The sequence below is a fragment of the Ochlerotatus camptorhynchus genome, unplaced genomic scaffold, assembly GCF_037179485.1.
Source record: "Ochlerotatus camptorhynchus isolate MF236.1 unplaced genomic scaffold, CSIRO-AGI_Acam_v1.1 ptg000313l, whole genome shotgun sequence".
In the NCBI taxonomy this organism is placed as follows: Eukaryota; Metazoa; Arthropoda; class Insecta; order Diptera; family Culicidae; genus Ochlerotatus; species Ochlerotatus camptorhynchus.
The window spans coordinates 1,427,467-1,441,469 of NW_027040801.1; the positions used below are offsets into that span (position 1 = coordinate 1,427,467).

The 14,003-nt window shown below is 42.4% G+C and overlaps 1 protein-coding gene across 1 annotated transcript in view; it reads left to right on the forward strand.

The window, feature by feature from the left end:
- Positions 1–14,003, forward strand: part of LOC135707478 (forkhead box protein K2-like) — an 89,430-nt gene that overhangs the window by 67,456 nt on the left and 7,971 nt on the right. The window contains exons 3-6 of the mRNA XM_065229316.1: positions 5,092–6,087; positions 6,171–6,666; positions 6,730–6,944; positions 7,007–7,302. Of these exons, the coding sequence (XP_065085388.1) occupies positions 5,180–6,087; positions 6,171–6,666; positions 6,730–6,944; positions 7,007–7,302 (1,915 nt within the window). The 5' untranslated portion in view covers positions 5,092–5,179. The remainder of the gene's footprint in view (positions 1–5,091; positions 6,088–6,170; positions 6,667–6,729; positions 6,945–7,006; positions 7,303–14,003) is intronic.

A 14,003-nucleotide genomic window follows, 5' to 3' on the forward strand; every position in this document is an offset into this window, starting at 1 on the left:
GACATTTTGTCCACCTTCTCATAATTCGATTTTTTGTCCTTTTTGAATCATACGATCGTTTGTCCATTGGTCTTTTTGTCCATTCGGCCTTTGACCATTCGACCTTTTTTCCATTCGAATTTTTGTCCTAATCATACTTCGACCTTTTGTCCTGCTTCTCATCATTCAACCTTTTGTTCATTCGACTTTTTGTCCCCTCTCTTATCATAACACCTTTTGTTCATTCGACATTTTGTCCACCTTCTCATCATTCGACTTTTTGTCCCTATTTGAATCATTCGACCTTTTGTCCATTCGACATTTTGTCCACCTTCTCATAATTCGACTGTTTGTCCCTTTTTGAATCATTCGACCTTTTGTCCATTCGTCTTTCGTGCATTCGATCTTTTTTCTATTCGGATTTTTTCCCTCTTCTCTCTATCTAAGATGCAGGAAATTTTTTGCTTTGCTGTTTTGAGATGCACTCACGCTTAATAGATAGAAACACGATTGATCATGATATTGAAGATTTCCGGCAAAAAGGTGGAGAGCGATGCGAGTAGATGGGTTTAAATGCAAGAGATGACAAAAGATTTTTCGTAGATTGATTCACTGGTGTGAGATTTTTCGACCATTTAAAATCGAGATTTAGATGTGTCGCACCCCTCGTCTTCTCTCCATTCGACTTTTTGTCCATTCGACATTTTGTCCCCCTAATCATCATTCGACCTTTTTTTCCATTCTAATGTTTGTCCTGCTTCTCTTTACTCGACCTTTTGTTCATTCGACCATTTTTCCTTTCGACTTTTTGCACGCTTTCTCATCATGAGACCTTTTGACCATTCGACTTTTTGTCCCTTTTGAATCATTCGATCTTTTTGTCCCTTTTGAATCATTCGATCTTTTTGTCCCTTTTGAATCATTCGATCTTATGTCCATTGGTCTTTCTGTCCATTCGGCCTTTGACCATTCGAACTTCGTTCCATTTGACTTTTTGTCCATTTGACCTTTTATCCTCTTATCATACTTCGACCTTTTGTCCTGCTTCTCATCATTCGACCTTTTTTTCATTTGACAATTTTTTCCATTCGAATTTTTGTCCATTCGACCTTTTATCCTCTTATCATACTTCGACCTTTTGTCCTGCTTTTCATCATTCGACCTTTTTTTCATTTGACAATTTTTTCCATTCGACTTTTTGCCCCCTGATGAGTAGACGTTTTGCCCCCCTGCTCATCATCCGGCTTTTTGTACCTCTTTGAATTATTCAACCTTTTGTCCATTTGACCTTTTGTCCTCCTAATCATACTTCGACCTTTTGTCCTGCTTCTCTTTATTCGACCTTTTGTTCATTCCCCCTTTGGTCCGCCTTCTCATCATTCGATATTTTGTCCATTTGAACCTTTTGTCCTCTTTCTCATCATTCGTGCTGTCTTTCGACCTTTTGTCATATAATCGTTGTAACGTTGTAAGGCGATTTTGACAATTTTGACCATTTTCGAGTTTTTAAGTCGATTTGCAATGTTTATTAGAGAGTAATTGAGCCAAATTTTGGGGTATTTGGTCATATTTAAATTTTACTATGCGTTGTATATGACTCTTATATGATCATTCTCAGCTTTCTTTTGCGGTTTTAAGAGTTTGAAGAGTTTTAAGACCTTTTAAGGGTTGTTTTTGGCATTTGTTTAACTTTTGTTTTAGTGAGTATTAGGTGTTTTTAGCATCACTAAAAAGATCAATGGCAGCTAAACCGAGTGTCTTGGACTACAATGGCCAGTTCCTGACTAGGACCAAAATCCATCTTGCGACACATTAAATCACATCAGAATTCAAAAACAAGATCCTGGTCGAAATGGGACCTATCGAGTGTCCCAGATTACGTTGGTCACATTCGGATCCACCCCCGAGAGAGTTGCCAGTTTCAGACTAGATTCAACATACTTTGTGTGACACATTACATTGCATGATATCTCTAAAACAAGTTCTTTTACTTACTTTAGGGTCCTGTATTTCGTTGTTGAGGCTCCGCCTCATGAACCCCTGGGTCTGCCTCTGCTGCGATGTCCTGCCGGATTTCAATCCAGCGCTTGCTTGCAGATTTCGTTTCCGGCCCGTCGAAGTGTGTGACCGACCCACCTCCACTTTCGCTCTCGAATTTCTGTTGCTATCGGTCTTCTGATGACATCGACGATGGAGCTCGGCATTCGAGATCCAGTTGTGATGCCACCAGGCACGAATTATGTACCGCAGGCAGCTTTTGAGTGTTCTCCGCTGATAAACACCACGTCTCGCTGGCGTATAACTACACAGATTTCATGTTCGAGTTGAAAATTCGGATTTTGGTGCGTTGACGTACATACGTTTCGTAAACTCGCAAAGGCAGCCCTACCCTTCTTCATTCGTGCACCTATGTCGTTCTTGGCTGCCAAAATAATGGAAACTTTCGACCTTCTCCACTGCTTGCCCCACTACCGTAAAGTTGGAAGGGATGCCCGTGTTGACATCCAACGATTTGGTCTTGTTGACGTTTATGGTGAGACCCGCCGCAGAGGAGCGTTCGGCTAGGTCATTGAGCTTACTCTGCATGCAATGAGATGCTCCTTGGTGATAAGCTGCCAAAGCAGCCCACGGTTCGGTACACGGTCATTTGCACCAACCATGATCTCGTCGATTACAATGAGGAACAGTAGCGGTGATAGTATACATTCTTGTCACCCGGATAGGGTCAGACAAGGCTCCGTTATGCAGAACTCTGCACGTGAAAGCCTGATACTGCGCTTCGATGAGGTGGACGATTTTATTCGGAACTCCCTTGCGTCTCAGGGCGCCCAACAGATTCTCGTGATTGAGTCGGTCAAATCTTGTCTGCTACCGCCGGAGAGTCGCGTCGATCTTCTCCTGTATCCGATTCAGGATAACTATGCACAGAACTTTGAGAACAATACACAGTAACATGATGCCCTGCATCCAGTCGGCCGGAAAAGTCGCGGTGTTCCAGATAGCACAGAATAGTTGATGCAACATTTGAGCGGAGAGCAGGGGGTCAGCTTTGAGCATTTCTGCTGATATACGATCGACCCCTGGAGCCTTGTTGGATTTCATGCTTCGGATAGCTGCTTCAATCTCGCGAGTGATGCGCCGCACCCTATGCGGATCATGCCGAGATGTTGATGGCTGGTTGGCCGTCGAAACTTGAAGAAGTTGTTCGAAGTGCTCAAACCAGCGTTTCAGCTGGTCAGTCGGTAAGCTACTCTCCAGTCGTATCCTTCACTGGCATCCTCGGGTTCATCCTTGCTCCACTCAGCCGTCGTAAGATATCATATAGGAGGCGTATATCGCCAGTGTTTGCGGCTTGCTCCCCTTCTTCGGCCAGGGAGTTCACCCATGCTCGCTTGTCCCGTCTGCAAGAGCGCTTGACTTCCTTCTCTAGAGCCGAGTACCGTTGACGGGCTTCGTTCTTGGCTCCTCTGGTTCTCGCCCGCTCTATCGCGACTTTTGCTTCTCTACGCTCCTCAATCTTCCACTCTTTCCTCTGGGTGCGCAGCTCACCGAGGTTGTTCTCGCTTGTTTCTATAAAGGCATTCTTGATGGCCGTCCATTGTTCTTCTACGCTGCCACCATCTGGAACGTCCGCAGCTCGAGTCTCAAGTTCTTCAACGAAAGACATTTTTACCGCTAGATCTTCAAGTCGGCGTATGTTGAACAGCCGCCCGAGTCTCTCCTTCCGTCGCTGGATCCGCGCCATGCGTTGGCGGATCTCGCCGATTAGAAGGTGATGGTTAGACGCGATGTCGGCGATTTCGGCTGATGCAGATGTGGTCGATCTGATTTTCGGTATGTCCATCCGAACCCCCGATCACCATGTCGTTATTGCCACAAAATTCTGCAAACAGCTCACCGTTTTCGCTCATTTCGCCGAGACCATGGCGTCCCATGACACGCTCATAGTCCGTGTTGCCGGAGCCGATCTTTGCATTGAAGTCGCCAGTGTAGATCTTGATGTCACCCTTTGGAACCGTATCCACGACGGCATTCAGTTAACTGTAAAAATTCTCCTTGTCCTGTAGCTGGGCAGAATCGGTTGGCGCATAACATTGGATTATGGTAAGGTTACGAACCCGTGTTCTAAATCTTGCAACGATTATCCTCTCATTAATAGGCTCCCACTTGATGAGCGCGCACTTGCCTGGACGCCAAGTAGGAGACCAACTCCACGTTGGCGGGGAGCGTTTTCACCTCGAATATTTACCGGACTATAGTAGTACCTGTCCCGACGGCAGTTTGTGTTCTCCAAAGTTTGGCCAACGAACTTCACTCAGTCCCAGCATTTCTAGCTTCATGCGTCGCGCCTCGTTGGCGAGTTGCCAAAGTCAAAATAGTCCAAAAGACGCTTAAAATAGCCCAATAAAGTCAAATTTAAACTTTACAAATTTAGAATACCAACATAGCATTGAAAAATCTCTGAAATGGCTTGAAAACGCCAAAATAGTCCTGAATTTAAATGATAGAACAGTCCTGAAGGCGCCAAAATAAGTAACCTAATAATCGCAAAATGGCATTGGAAATCTTAAATGATTTTAAGGCGCTAATATATTTAAAGGAGTTCGATTCCGTTAATAGATTTAAATTAGTATAAGAAAATTGGAATGCTTCTGACTAAGTTTTCTAAATTTCCGCGATCCATCAAAGAGCTGCCCACGACCCATCAAAGAGCAGCCCACGACCCACCAATGGATCGCAACCCATAGACTGAGAAAGGCTGCTCTTGATCTTGGTCAGATAAGAGTTTACTTTCTTTGGTATGTTTGTTAAGGTTTGAAAATCAATCGTATAATGGATTGTTTGGTTCGGAAATCCGGCAATAGGTGGCTCTATTCCTTTGGTGAACTTCGGTTACATTAAATATCTCGAGATCCTGGCTATTTGTCAAACATAGTCTCGGGAAAAATAAATCTTCGGAGTGTCTTGAAAAAGTATTTGAAGATTTCACTTTGAGTTGCTTTCTCTCTTTTCGAGAGAATATTTCTCTTTGTGTGAAAACATTGAAATCGTTTCAAGATTCATTGATCATTGATTCTAACCCCCTTATCTCTCTCTCTCACTCCATTTCAGGATAATGACAGTTGGCACCATTGATCTGTGAAGTCCAAAAAAAAAGAGAAGCCAAAGCAACTTTCCGCATCCGAACCAACAGTGAGTAATGTCCAGTGGCACCACGACCAAGTTTCATATGCCTCAGCCCCTCGTGAAGCAGGACGCCCACAAGGAACATCAGTCAGCAACGGTTGGAAGCACCACCGGTGGAGGCGCTGTTGGCACCAGTAGCAGTAGTAGCGGCGGCAGCAACAACGTGGTCAAAGTCTACCAGAACCAAGTGCAGTACATCGTGGCCAAGGGAACGACAACGACGACCAGCGCCACCAGTGACAACAATGGTACCACAGCTGGAGCTGTGAAGAACGCCTCTACTCCAGCGGATTATGTATCAAGCAGTGGCACTACAGAGATGGCCGACACTGAGGTGAAAGTAGTTATTAAGCAAACAGCGGCTGGAGTCGATCAGGATTCGATCGAACAGCAGGAACAAAGTATTATCGCTACCCTGTATCAGCAGCAGCAAGCGAAGAATGGTAACAATCGGTTGTCCTCGCAGCGATCATCCCCAGTATCTTCTCCGTCGCCACCTCCGACGACGACGACGACCATGGCGACGGCGAATCAAAAACTAAGCAACGGTGCAAGCGCAGCAACGGCCAAAATGAGTGCACCGGCTGCCGTGACAACTCCGGCGGCAGCCCCCACGGTCACCGCCGCAACCGGCAACAACAGCTCACCAAATACGGCCAATTTCCACAACTTTATCGGGCGGCTCATCAGCAAGGACAACATGCTCCTGATCAGCGAGGACATCATCGAGGTGGGCCGGAACTCGTCCAAGTCGCAGGTGGATTTCCACGTCGGCAAGAACAGTTTCGTCTCGCGGAAGCATTTCATCATCCAGCACGACATGAACGATGACTTCAATCTGTTCTGCCTGAGCAAGAACGGAGTCTTCATCGACAATGTGTTCCACCGGAAGTGTCCCGAGCCGTACAAGTTGCCAAAGGTGTAAGTATACCGAGAAATCATCGGAAATTTTTCTGGGAAGGTACCAGCAGTAGTAATACGATCTTTTCCCCCATTGCCCGCAGTTGTAGCATTCGATTCCCAAGTACAAATATCAAGATTCAGTTCGAGAACCTGATCGATCAGGCCAACAACGGAGGCATTTCGATCGACCTGAACCAACACACGCCGATCAAGGTGGGAACCGGAACGGTTGGTAGTGCGGCGGCGGCGGCAGCAGCAATAGCCGCGGTCGGAGGCAATCTCAGTGCGGGTGGCTCAGCCACTGGCAACAAGTCCCCGTCGCCGAATGTCGTTTACTCACCGCTCAAGATTTCCATCCCGGAACAGAGCGGATCGGCTAATTCGAACCTAGTGGTAGACATCCGAGGCCATCATCCCGGTGGCGGAGGCGGCGGTGGTGGACGGGACAGTGGCATGCACATTGGCGGCAGTGGTTATCCGTCGCCCACCGGCACCATCAGTGCGGCCAACAGTTGCCCGACGAGCCCTCGGCAAAACACGCACGAGTTCCCACAGTATAGTCACAATAGTCATAGTAGTAACAACAACAATTATACCGTAAGTTTGTTTTTATTTTTTTTTACATTGGAAACAGCTACTTAAAAGGCTCTTTCGATCCAGGAATTCCAAGCACCTGCATCTCAATCCATGGCCGACGGTGACAAACCGCCGTACAGCTACGCACAACTGATAGTGCAAGCAATCTCGGCATCACCGGAGAAGCAGCTGACGCTGTCCGGCATCTATTCGTTCATATCGAAGAACTACCCCTACTACCGGACGGGAGCCAACAAAGGCTGGCAGAACTCGATCCGCCACAATCTCAGCTTGAATCGGTAGGTTTGCAGAATCTAAATCATTCCTTCAGCATCTGATTGATTGACCGCGCCTTTTGTAGATACTTCATCAAGGTGCCACGATCCCAGGACGAACCGGGCAAGGGTAGCTTCTGGCGGATAGACCCTTCGAGCGAGTTGAAACTGATCGACCAGAGCTACCGCAAGCGGCGCCAGCGGGGTTCGCAGTGCTTCCGGACGCCCTTCGGGATGCCCCGATCGGCACCGGTTTCGCCGAGCTACATGGACAACTCGCGGGAGGGTTCGCCCATCAACGATGAAATGATGCTGTCGGCACCGGGCTCGCCGGGGCAGAACAACAGCGGCAATGCCAGCTACAGCTCCACCAACCATGATGGTAAGTACGCGTTAGTGAGGTGCACGCTATGTCTGAAGGCACTTTTTTTGCAACATTCATGTAGGGGAAATGACGGCTTCGGCATGACAGACTATTTTCGGCAACCCAAATTGAAACACTATTTTCACTGGATTTTCTTACGAAAACACTTCGCTGAATGCATGCAAACGATTCTTTATGCTTTCAGCTTCACTTTGACTATATTTTTACCACTGAGAAAAAGCAATCTATCAAGGTTTTCTTGAAATGAAACACACGCACTACAAATTGTAGCTGATTTCGAGTTGCCGATAATAGAACAGCAGATTTACATGCAGTTCAAATGGAACGGTTGCCGAAGAAAAACTGGTTGCCGACAATACTCGCTCTCACTAGAGAAGATTGGAGCTTTGTAAAAGCGTTTCAAAACAGTTTTTGACAATTCTTTCGACTGAAATTGTTAGAGCAGCTGGCAGCAAAAGATTGTAAACAAACCAATACTGCATATGTGTGCGTTCCATAGAGAAAAAGGCTATAGAAAGAAGGTCGCTGCTTAGGTTGCCGAGAATACGTAAATTCCCCTACCTCAGATTTTCCTTGACAGGATATTAGTTTTGATCCTAACAATCAAATCTGTGATGGTTTTAAAATATTTCATCTTGGTTTTTTTGAGAAAAAGTGTTTTGAAGTTTACAAAGCCGATGATGAAGGTGTATATGGACTATTGATTGTATCGTTACAAATTACGTTACGTTACTATTACGAATTGAACAAATGCAGTTAAACAATGTTCAAATGATGATTGAATTAATCTAAATGGCATTAAAGAGTTCTCTTTGACTCTCAAGTAAGATCCGTATTGATTATGTTGACTTTGACCAAAATCAATTAATAATTGTTGCTAGAACAACTTCTTAATTAATTTCTCTTCCCTCATAAGAGTAGAAGAGAAAGAAACGAGCTGGACAGTCTGAGGCAGCCACGTAATCATAGTAGGCATTGATTTTCGTCCTGTTTCGAGTGTTTTTGTTTTTATTGGAGATATCGTGTAGAAAATCTGGAAAAAATTAAAAAAAAAATTTGCTTGGATTTAAAAAAAAATAGATATGTTGGACTCAATGGCGAGATCGAAAATAAATTCTGGCAACCATGACGAATTGGTTTGAAAATCGTCTAACCGATAATACAGGAATGAAACTCACATGAGGTAAGCTGCTCTTGCCCAGTGAGTTTAGGTAGTCCTAACCTTGAATTACTACAGAATTGCTAGAGCTGCATTGCAATTCCCATATTTTGAATAAGAAAACTTTCAGGAAGGTTCAGCGACTTTCTAGGAAATTATGCGAACTATAGGGAACTGTAGTGAATTTTTGGAAAGTTCGGCAAACTATTAATACGTTCCTCCAAAGAAGCAGAGAAATTCAACAACTTTCAGAGAAGTTCATTGAACTTCAGGAAAGACTTCAGGAAAATTCTTCAAACTTTAAAAGTGTGCTTCGCTCTCCAGACTTCAGGGACATTTTGTGAGCTTCAGGGGAGTTCAATGCCATCCTGGTAAGTTCTACGAACTTCAAGAGAGTTCTGTGAACTATTGCAACATTATATGAATTTCAATGATGTGCTGCAAACAGTTCTTTAAACGTGAGGAAATTTTTGCAACCTTTAGGATGGTCTGTGAACCACAGGAAAATTTAATTACATTAGGAAAGTACTATGAATTTTGAAAAATATCTGAGAATTTCAGGAAAAAAACAAGAACATCAAAGAACATCAAGAAAGTTAGAAGAATTTCATCGAAGTTCAACGAAATCAAGGAAAAACATATGAACAGGGATTTGAATTTGAATGTTACTTCTATAAGCTGTCTCATCGGGTCGTTGGTGGAACAACTCCCACTCCATGTCTTAGAAAACAGGTATAATATTGAGAATTTGTTGCAATATCTCTTTCTCTTTTACGCTTCCTTTATGAAATGTGATCGAGGGCATGAGCAGGGTGGAAGGGCGTAACAATGAGAGTTTGCCACCTAAAAAAATTGTGAGTACGGCTCACGCATGTTACATTGCCGTTTAGCGGTATAAAAAAGGGAGCAGTTTATGAAAATTGAGGTTCATAAATGTCCAGAAGACCAAACTCGACAGTCAAAGTTGTGCGGGTGTGTAGATATTTGTAAGAAAAAAACACCACAGAAAAAAAAAATTGATAAAAAATTTCAAATTATGTCGGACGCAGGTTTCAGAATTCAGACTTCAGAATCTCTCCAAATTGGCAGATGAAAGTAAGCATCACTTTGTTGCCAAAAGCATTAGATAGTTAGCAGGCAAAAAACTAGTCTAGGTTAGTTTTTCAAACGTCGCAGCAAGACCAATGCGTTTAAATTTGAAACAGTCAGGAAACAAATCTAAGATTTTTCACGAAGATTTACTCAGTTTTAAGAAAAATCTTAAGCTGAGTGTTAATAAGGTCAGTATATAGGAGTGATCTTTATAAGTTTATATTTTACATGACTTTAAACTATACTTTTGTTATATTACAGACGCTAAAACTGGCTAAATGTATGAGACATTAGACTGATGCAAAATTTGACTTTTTCGCTCCACAGTGCTTAAATGGTTTCAAATCGGGTCCTGATTAGCCTCCCAAAGTTACAACTCATTTGGTTAGAAACAGACTTCGCACAAGCCATTTGAAGTTTACATGTAAATTACTATGGGAAATCTCAACTTTTTGTTCATTGCCTTCTAGTGTTTTTCCATATTAAGCTGCGAAACAGTTCAATAACCATTCTTATAGAAAATATTCTCAGCTACAACTTTGCTGAAGATCGTTTATATGTAAAACGAGACAGGAAAAAGTTATTAAATATTTAAGAGATTGGTGAACTTATGACATGATCAAGCAGCTGCTCTGTAGGCAACACTGTATTTTGCTGCGTGACATAGAAGCCATGATTTTTGTGCCCTATTCAACGCCCCAGAAACTCCAATGTTGCCTGCTGAGCAGTTGATTGAGCATGATCATAAGACATCAGCGCATTGAACCATTGATAACTACATTACAGTTGAAAGCATTTAAAGCAGACCGGTATGGTGAATTATTAGATTGACATGAACAAAAATCTTGGTTTTACCATAGTAATTCCCATACAAACTTCAAATGGTTTGTGTCATCTCAGTTTCTCACCAAATGGGTTCAAATTTTGAGAGGTTAGTCAGTATCCGATTTGGAATCGTTTAAGTATTGTGGAGCGAAAATTTCAAATTTTGCATCACTCTAATGAGACATACCGGCCGTGAAACTATCCAGCCGGGCCTCAAATCAGCTATGATGAAAGACAACGCGGCCAAGAATGATTCCAATAACGCAATATGGTGGCTGCTGCAAATGCGACTCAGCACACGCAATTTGGATTCACTGGTCGCCATTGTAGGTGCTTGAAAAACGCCATTACCTGATAATCGTGCAGTTTTTGAAGGATGAAATTTTAATCATCAGCTAATGAAAAACAACACATCGCTGATTTTTCGATATGTTGTGTAAAAAAACCTAAATTTTTAAGGAAAAATATAAAAACACATTGGACCCTCTATCTACAAACCATGAAAACCATAATAAACGAATACAATCAATGTTTTCAAATATAAAATCCCATTTTTTTAATATTGTTATATTGCATCATTAGAAGTACTTTTAATTACCTTTCATTTGATATTTTGATCTTTAAAATTGGCCCAGTTGTTCAAAAGCTATAATTTTTTTAAAAAGTAATTTTTGAAAAAATAAAATAAAAAATAAAAGTTTTTTGGACTACCCTAACGTTAAAATAGTCACTCTAATGACAAAATGAAAAAAAAAATATTTTACGATAAGGTTCAAAACTACCATTTTCCTACCAAATTCTGAGAACCACTATATCGTTTTGCAATGGAATGGCTCAATAATAGTAAATTTAGAGACTAAACCATTGTTTTAATTTCTTTTATTAATTTAAACATTCTGAGATCATGACATTGTTACGATATCTGACGGTACCGAAGAGGGAATCTTACTGTATCATTGAAACTTAGTGTTTTGACAACTTTAATCCCCTTTTGAATCATTTTCAGCTGAATTTGTTTCGATCTGTAACAGTTTTGTATCATCAATAGTCGGTATATGCCTTTGTGAACAGCTATGTAAACTTCAAAACACTTTTTCTCAAAAAACCCAAGATGAAATATTTTAAAATCTTCGCAGATTTGATTGTTAGGATCAAAACTAACTTCCTGTGAAGATAAAACTGAGGTACATGAATGTTGCAAAAAAAGTGTCTTCAGACATAGCGTGAGGTGTTCTATTCTAGTGGGGGATACTACAGGGTGTTCCTAAATTCTTTGGTAAATAATTTGCACTGTTACGTTTGGAGGTTCAACAGAGAATGTCTGCTCTGATTTATTTCAACATATCGTTAGCTCCGGCCTGAGCTTATCTTTTCATGACATACACTCGTGCAAGAGTATGTGTTATTGAAACTATAATAAAATAGCATTGAGCGAGCTTTCGGATTTTTTAGACTCTTCAAGTTTAACGTTGTAACTGTTGTAGAGCCCCTCAATTTTACACAAATTTGACCGACAAGTAATCAGCGCCACTCGTACAATGAACCGAGGCAGTGCTAAGATAATTGAGAATCTTTGGTAGCTGAGAATTGCTAAACAGGCTCAAGATCATTGGAGTCCTTTCTAATTACAGGGTATCCATCTACCCGAAAAAAAACCGGGAATTCAGATTTGCCGGGAAAAATGCGGGAAATCGCAAATCGCGCCGGGAAATATATGTACCCATTGTAGGCCATAATTTTGCATGTTCGCAGTACATAGGTACATATCTCTGTAGGGACGAATCTCTTCTGAACGGTGCCTAATTGAAATGTTGAAGAAGTCTGTTTTCAACGGTAGTCTAGTAGACTTCCGGAAAGAGTGACTGTATGCCTAAGTAGATTAGATTCTTTCTTCCAAACAGCCTTTGAAAATATTGATTTGTTACAAGTGGACATGTTCCTGACACAGTTGCGCAAAGTCTACAAGAAAGACATAACCAAAACGGGAACGACCGACAAAATATCCTGCTTCATGCGATTGGAACGAAGGATAGGGCAGGATAATTTATGAGAGTCGAGCTACATTTACAAGTTTGTTATGTAGAATAACTGATAAATGTACATCAGCCTAACGTACTTCGGCTTCATGACCCATCACCGAATAATCAATAAAGACAAAACGATTATCATAAGGGTTTTCGGCCAGGTTTGAATATCGATTTTGCCGAGGATCTTCCGGTATGGAATTTTTCTCGCTTTCTCCCTTAAGTATTTCCTCAGATATTATTGCTTGTTATTCAGGCCTATTCCTAGAATAGTGTGACTCTCTGTCATTCGTGAAATGACAACAATCACGTCGTGTGGTGTGACTCTCTCCCATGTGTATTCTACGAGTCGTGTGACTCTCTGTCGCTAGTGAGGTGACTCTCCATTTGATTTGCACGGAGATTCACTGAGGCTCCGGTGCGATGGGTGGCCTACCGATCGGTCAATTGTAAAGCCTTGCTGAATTTAGACAATTCGGCTCGCTGCAGAATGAGTTTCGGTGCGCTCAGCGATTCCCGCTTGACGACCGTAAGCAATTTTCTCTTTAGCAAGGGGCGTGCAGATGAGCCAACTACACTGTGCGACACAAATTTCCACATTTCAATCCGCAGAGATTACGAGTGATCTGCTTGAAGGGATGGCTTTAAGTCCGCACTAGGTACTCGACGCGTCGATTACATGACCGTCGTTCATCTTTCCGTCCATTCGAGTTCGTTGTTTTCTTTAGTTGCATAGGATTTCAAAGGATGCCGGTGTCATTTTCTACCTCTATCGATCGCGTTACGGCTTCGTTTCTGCAATCTGAAAGCAATCGGTAATTCCAATTCGAGTCAGAATCTTGTGGATCGACTGAGATTGCTTGAACACCGTAAACGTTTAATAATGTCAAGTTTCTCTTTCTCCTCCCGCTCCGAAAATGAAAATGCTAAAACAATCACAAATGACATTATAACTTCAGGGTTGCCAAACTCATGGGATATTGGCATAATTCGGCCTACTTCTTCACTTTCGGCATAGCGCATGGCACAGCTAAATCCTTCGGCTTATATTAAGGTGTGCAGAGTTACATACCTCTTGAGTTTATTATACAAATCAGGCGTAACATTTGATAACGACACAAACACTTTTGTAACCAAAAGTGGTAAGGCCCTTTACACGCGAACTGAAGTACGCCCACGCAAACCAATACAATTACCAATACACCCGATGATGTTGGTTTACGTGGGCGTTCTTCGGTTCGCGTGTAAGGGGCCTTATAAGTTTTGTTTACAAAAGCTTCTGTGCCGTTATCAAATGTTACGCCTGAAATAATGCTCATGCTCATAGTTTGTCCGCGGCATAAGAATTATTTATAAACTCTGACAGTGTTTTTATTTGTTTATAAATTTATTTGATAAGGCTCAACCGAATTAACTTTACAGAGCTGAGGATTCTTGTTCATTATACAATACAGTCGCTTCCAGTGATTTCATTGTATGGCAGATTCGCCAACGGGGGTCAAAGCGCTTCCATTGCAGCAATGGGCGCAAAACGTGGTCAGCACTCACACATTCATCACGAAACGGTTGCTTTCCAAAGTCAACGACGCATCGACTGA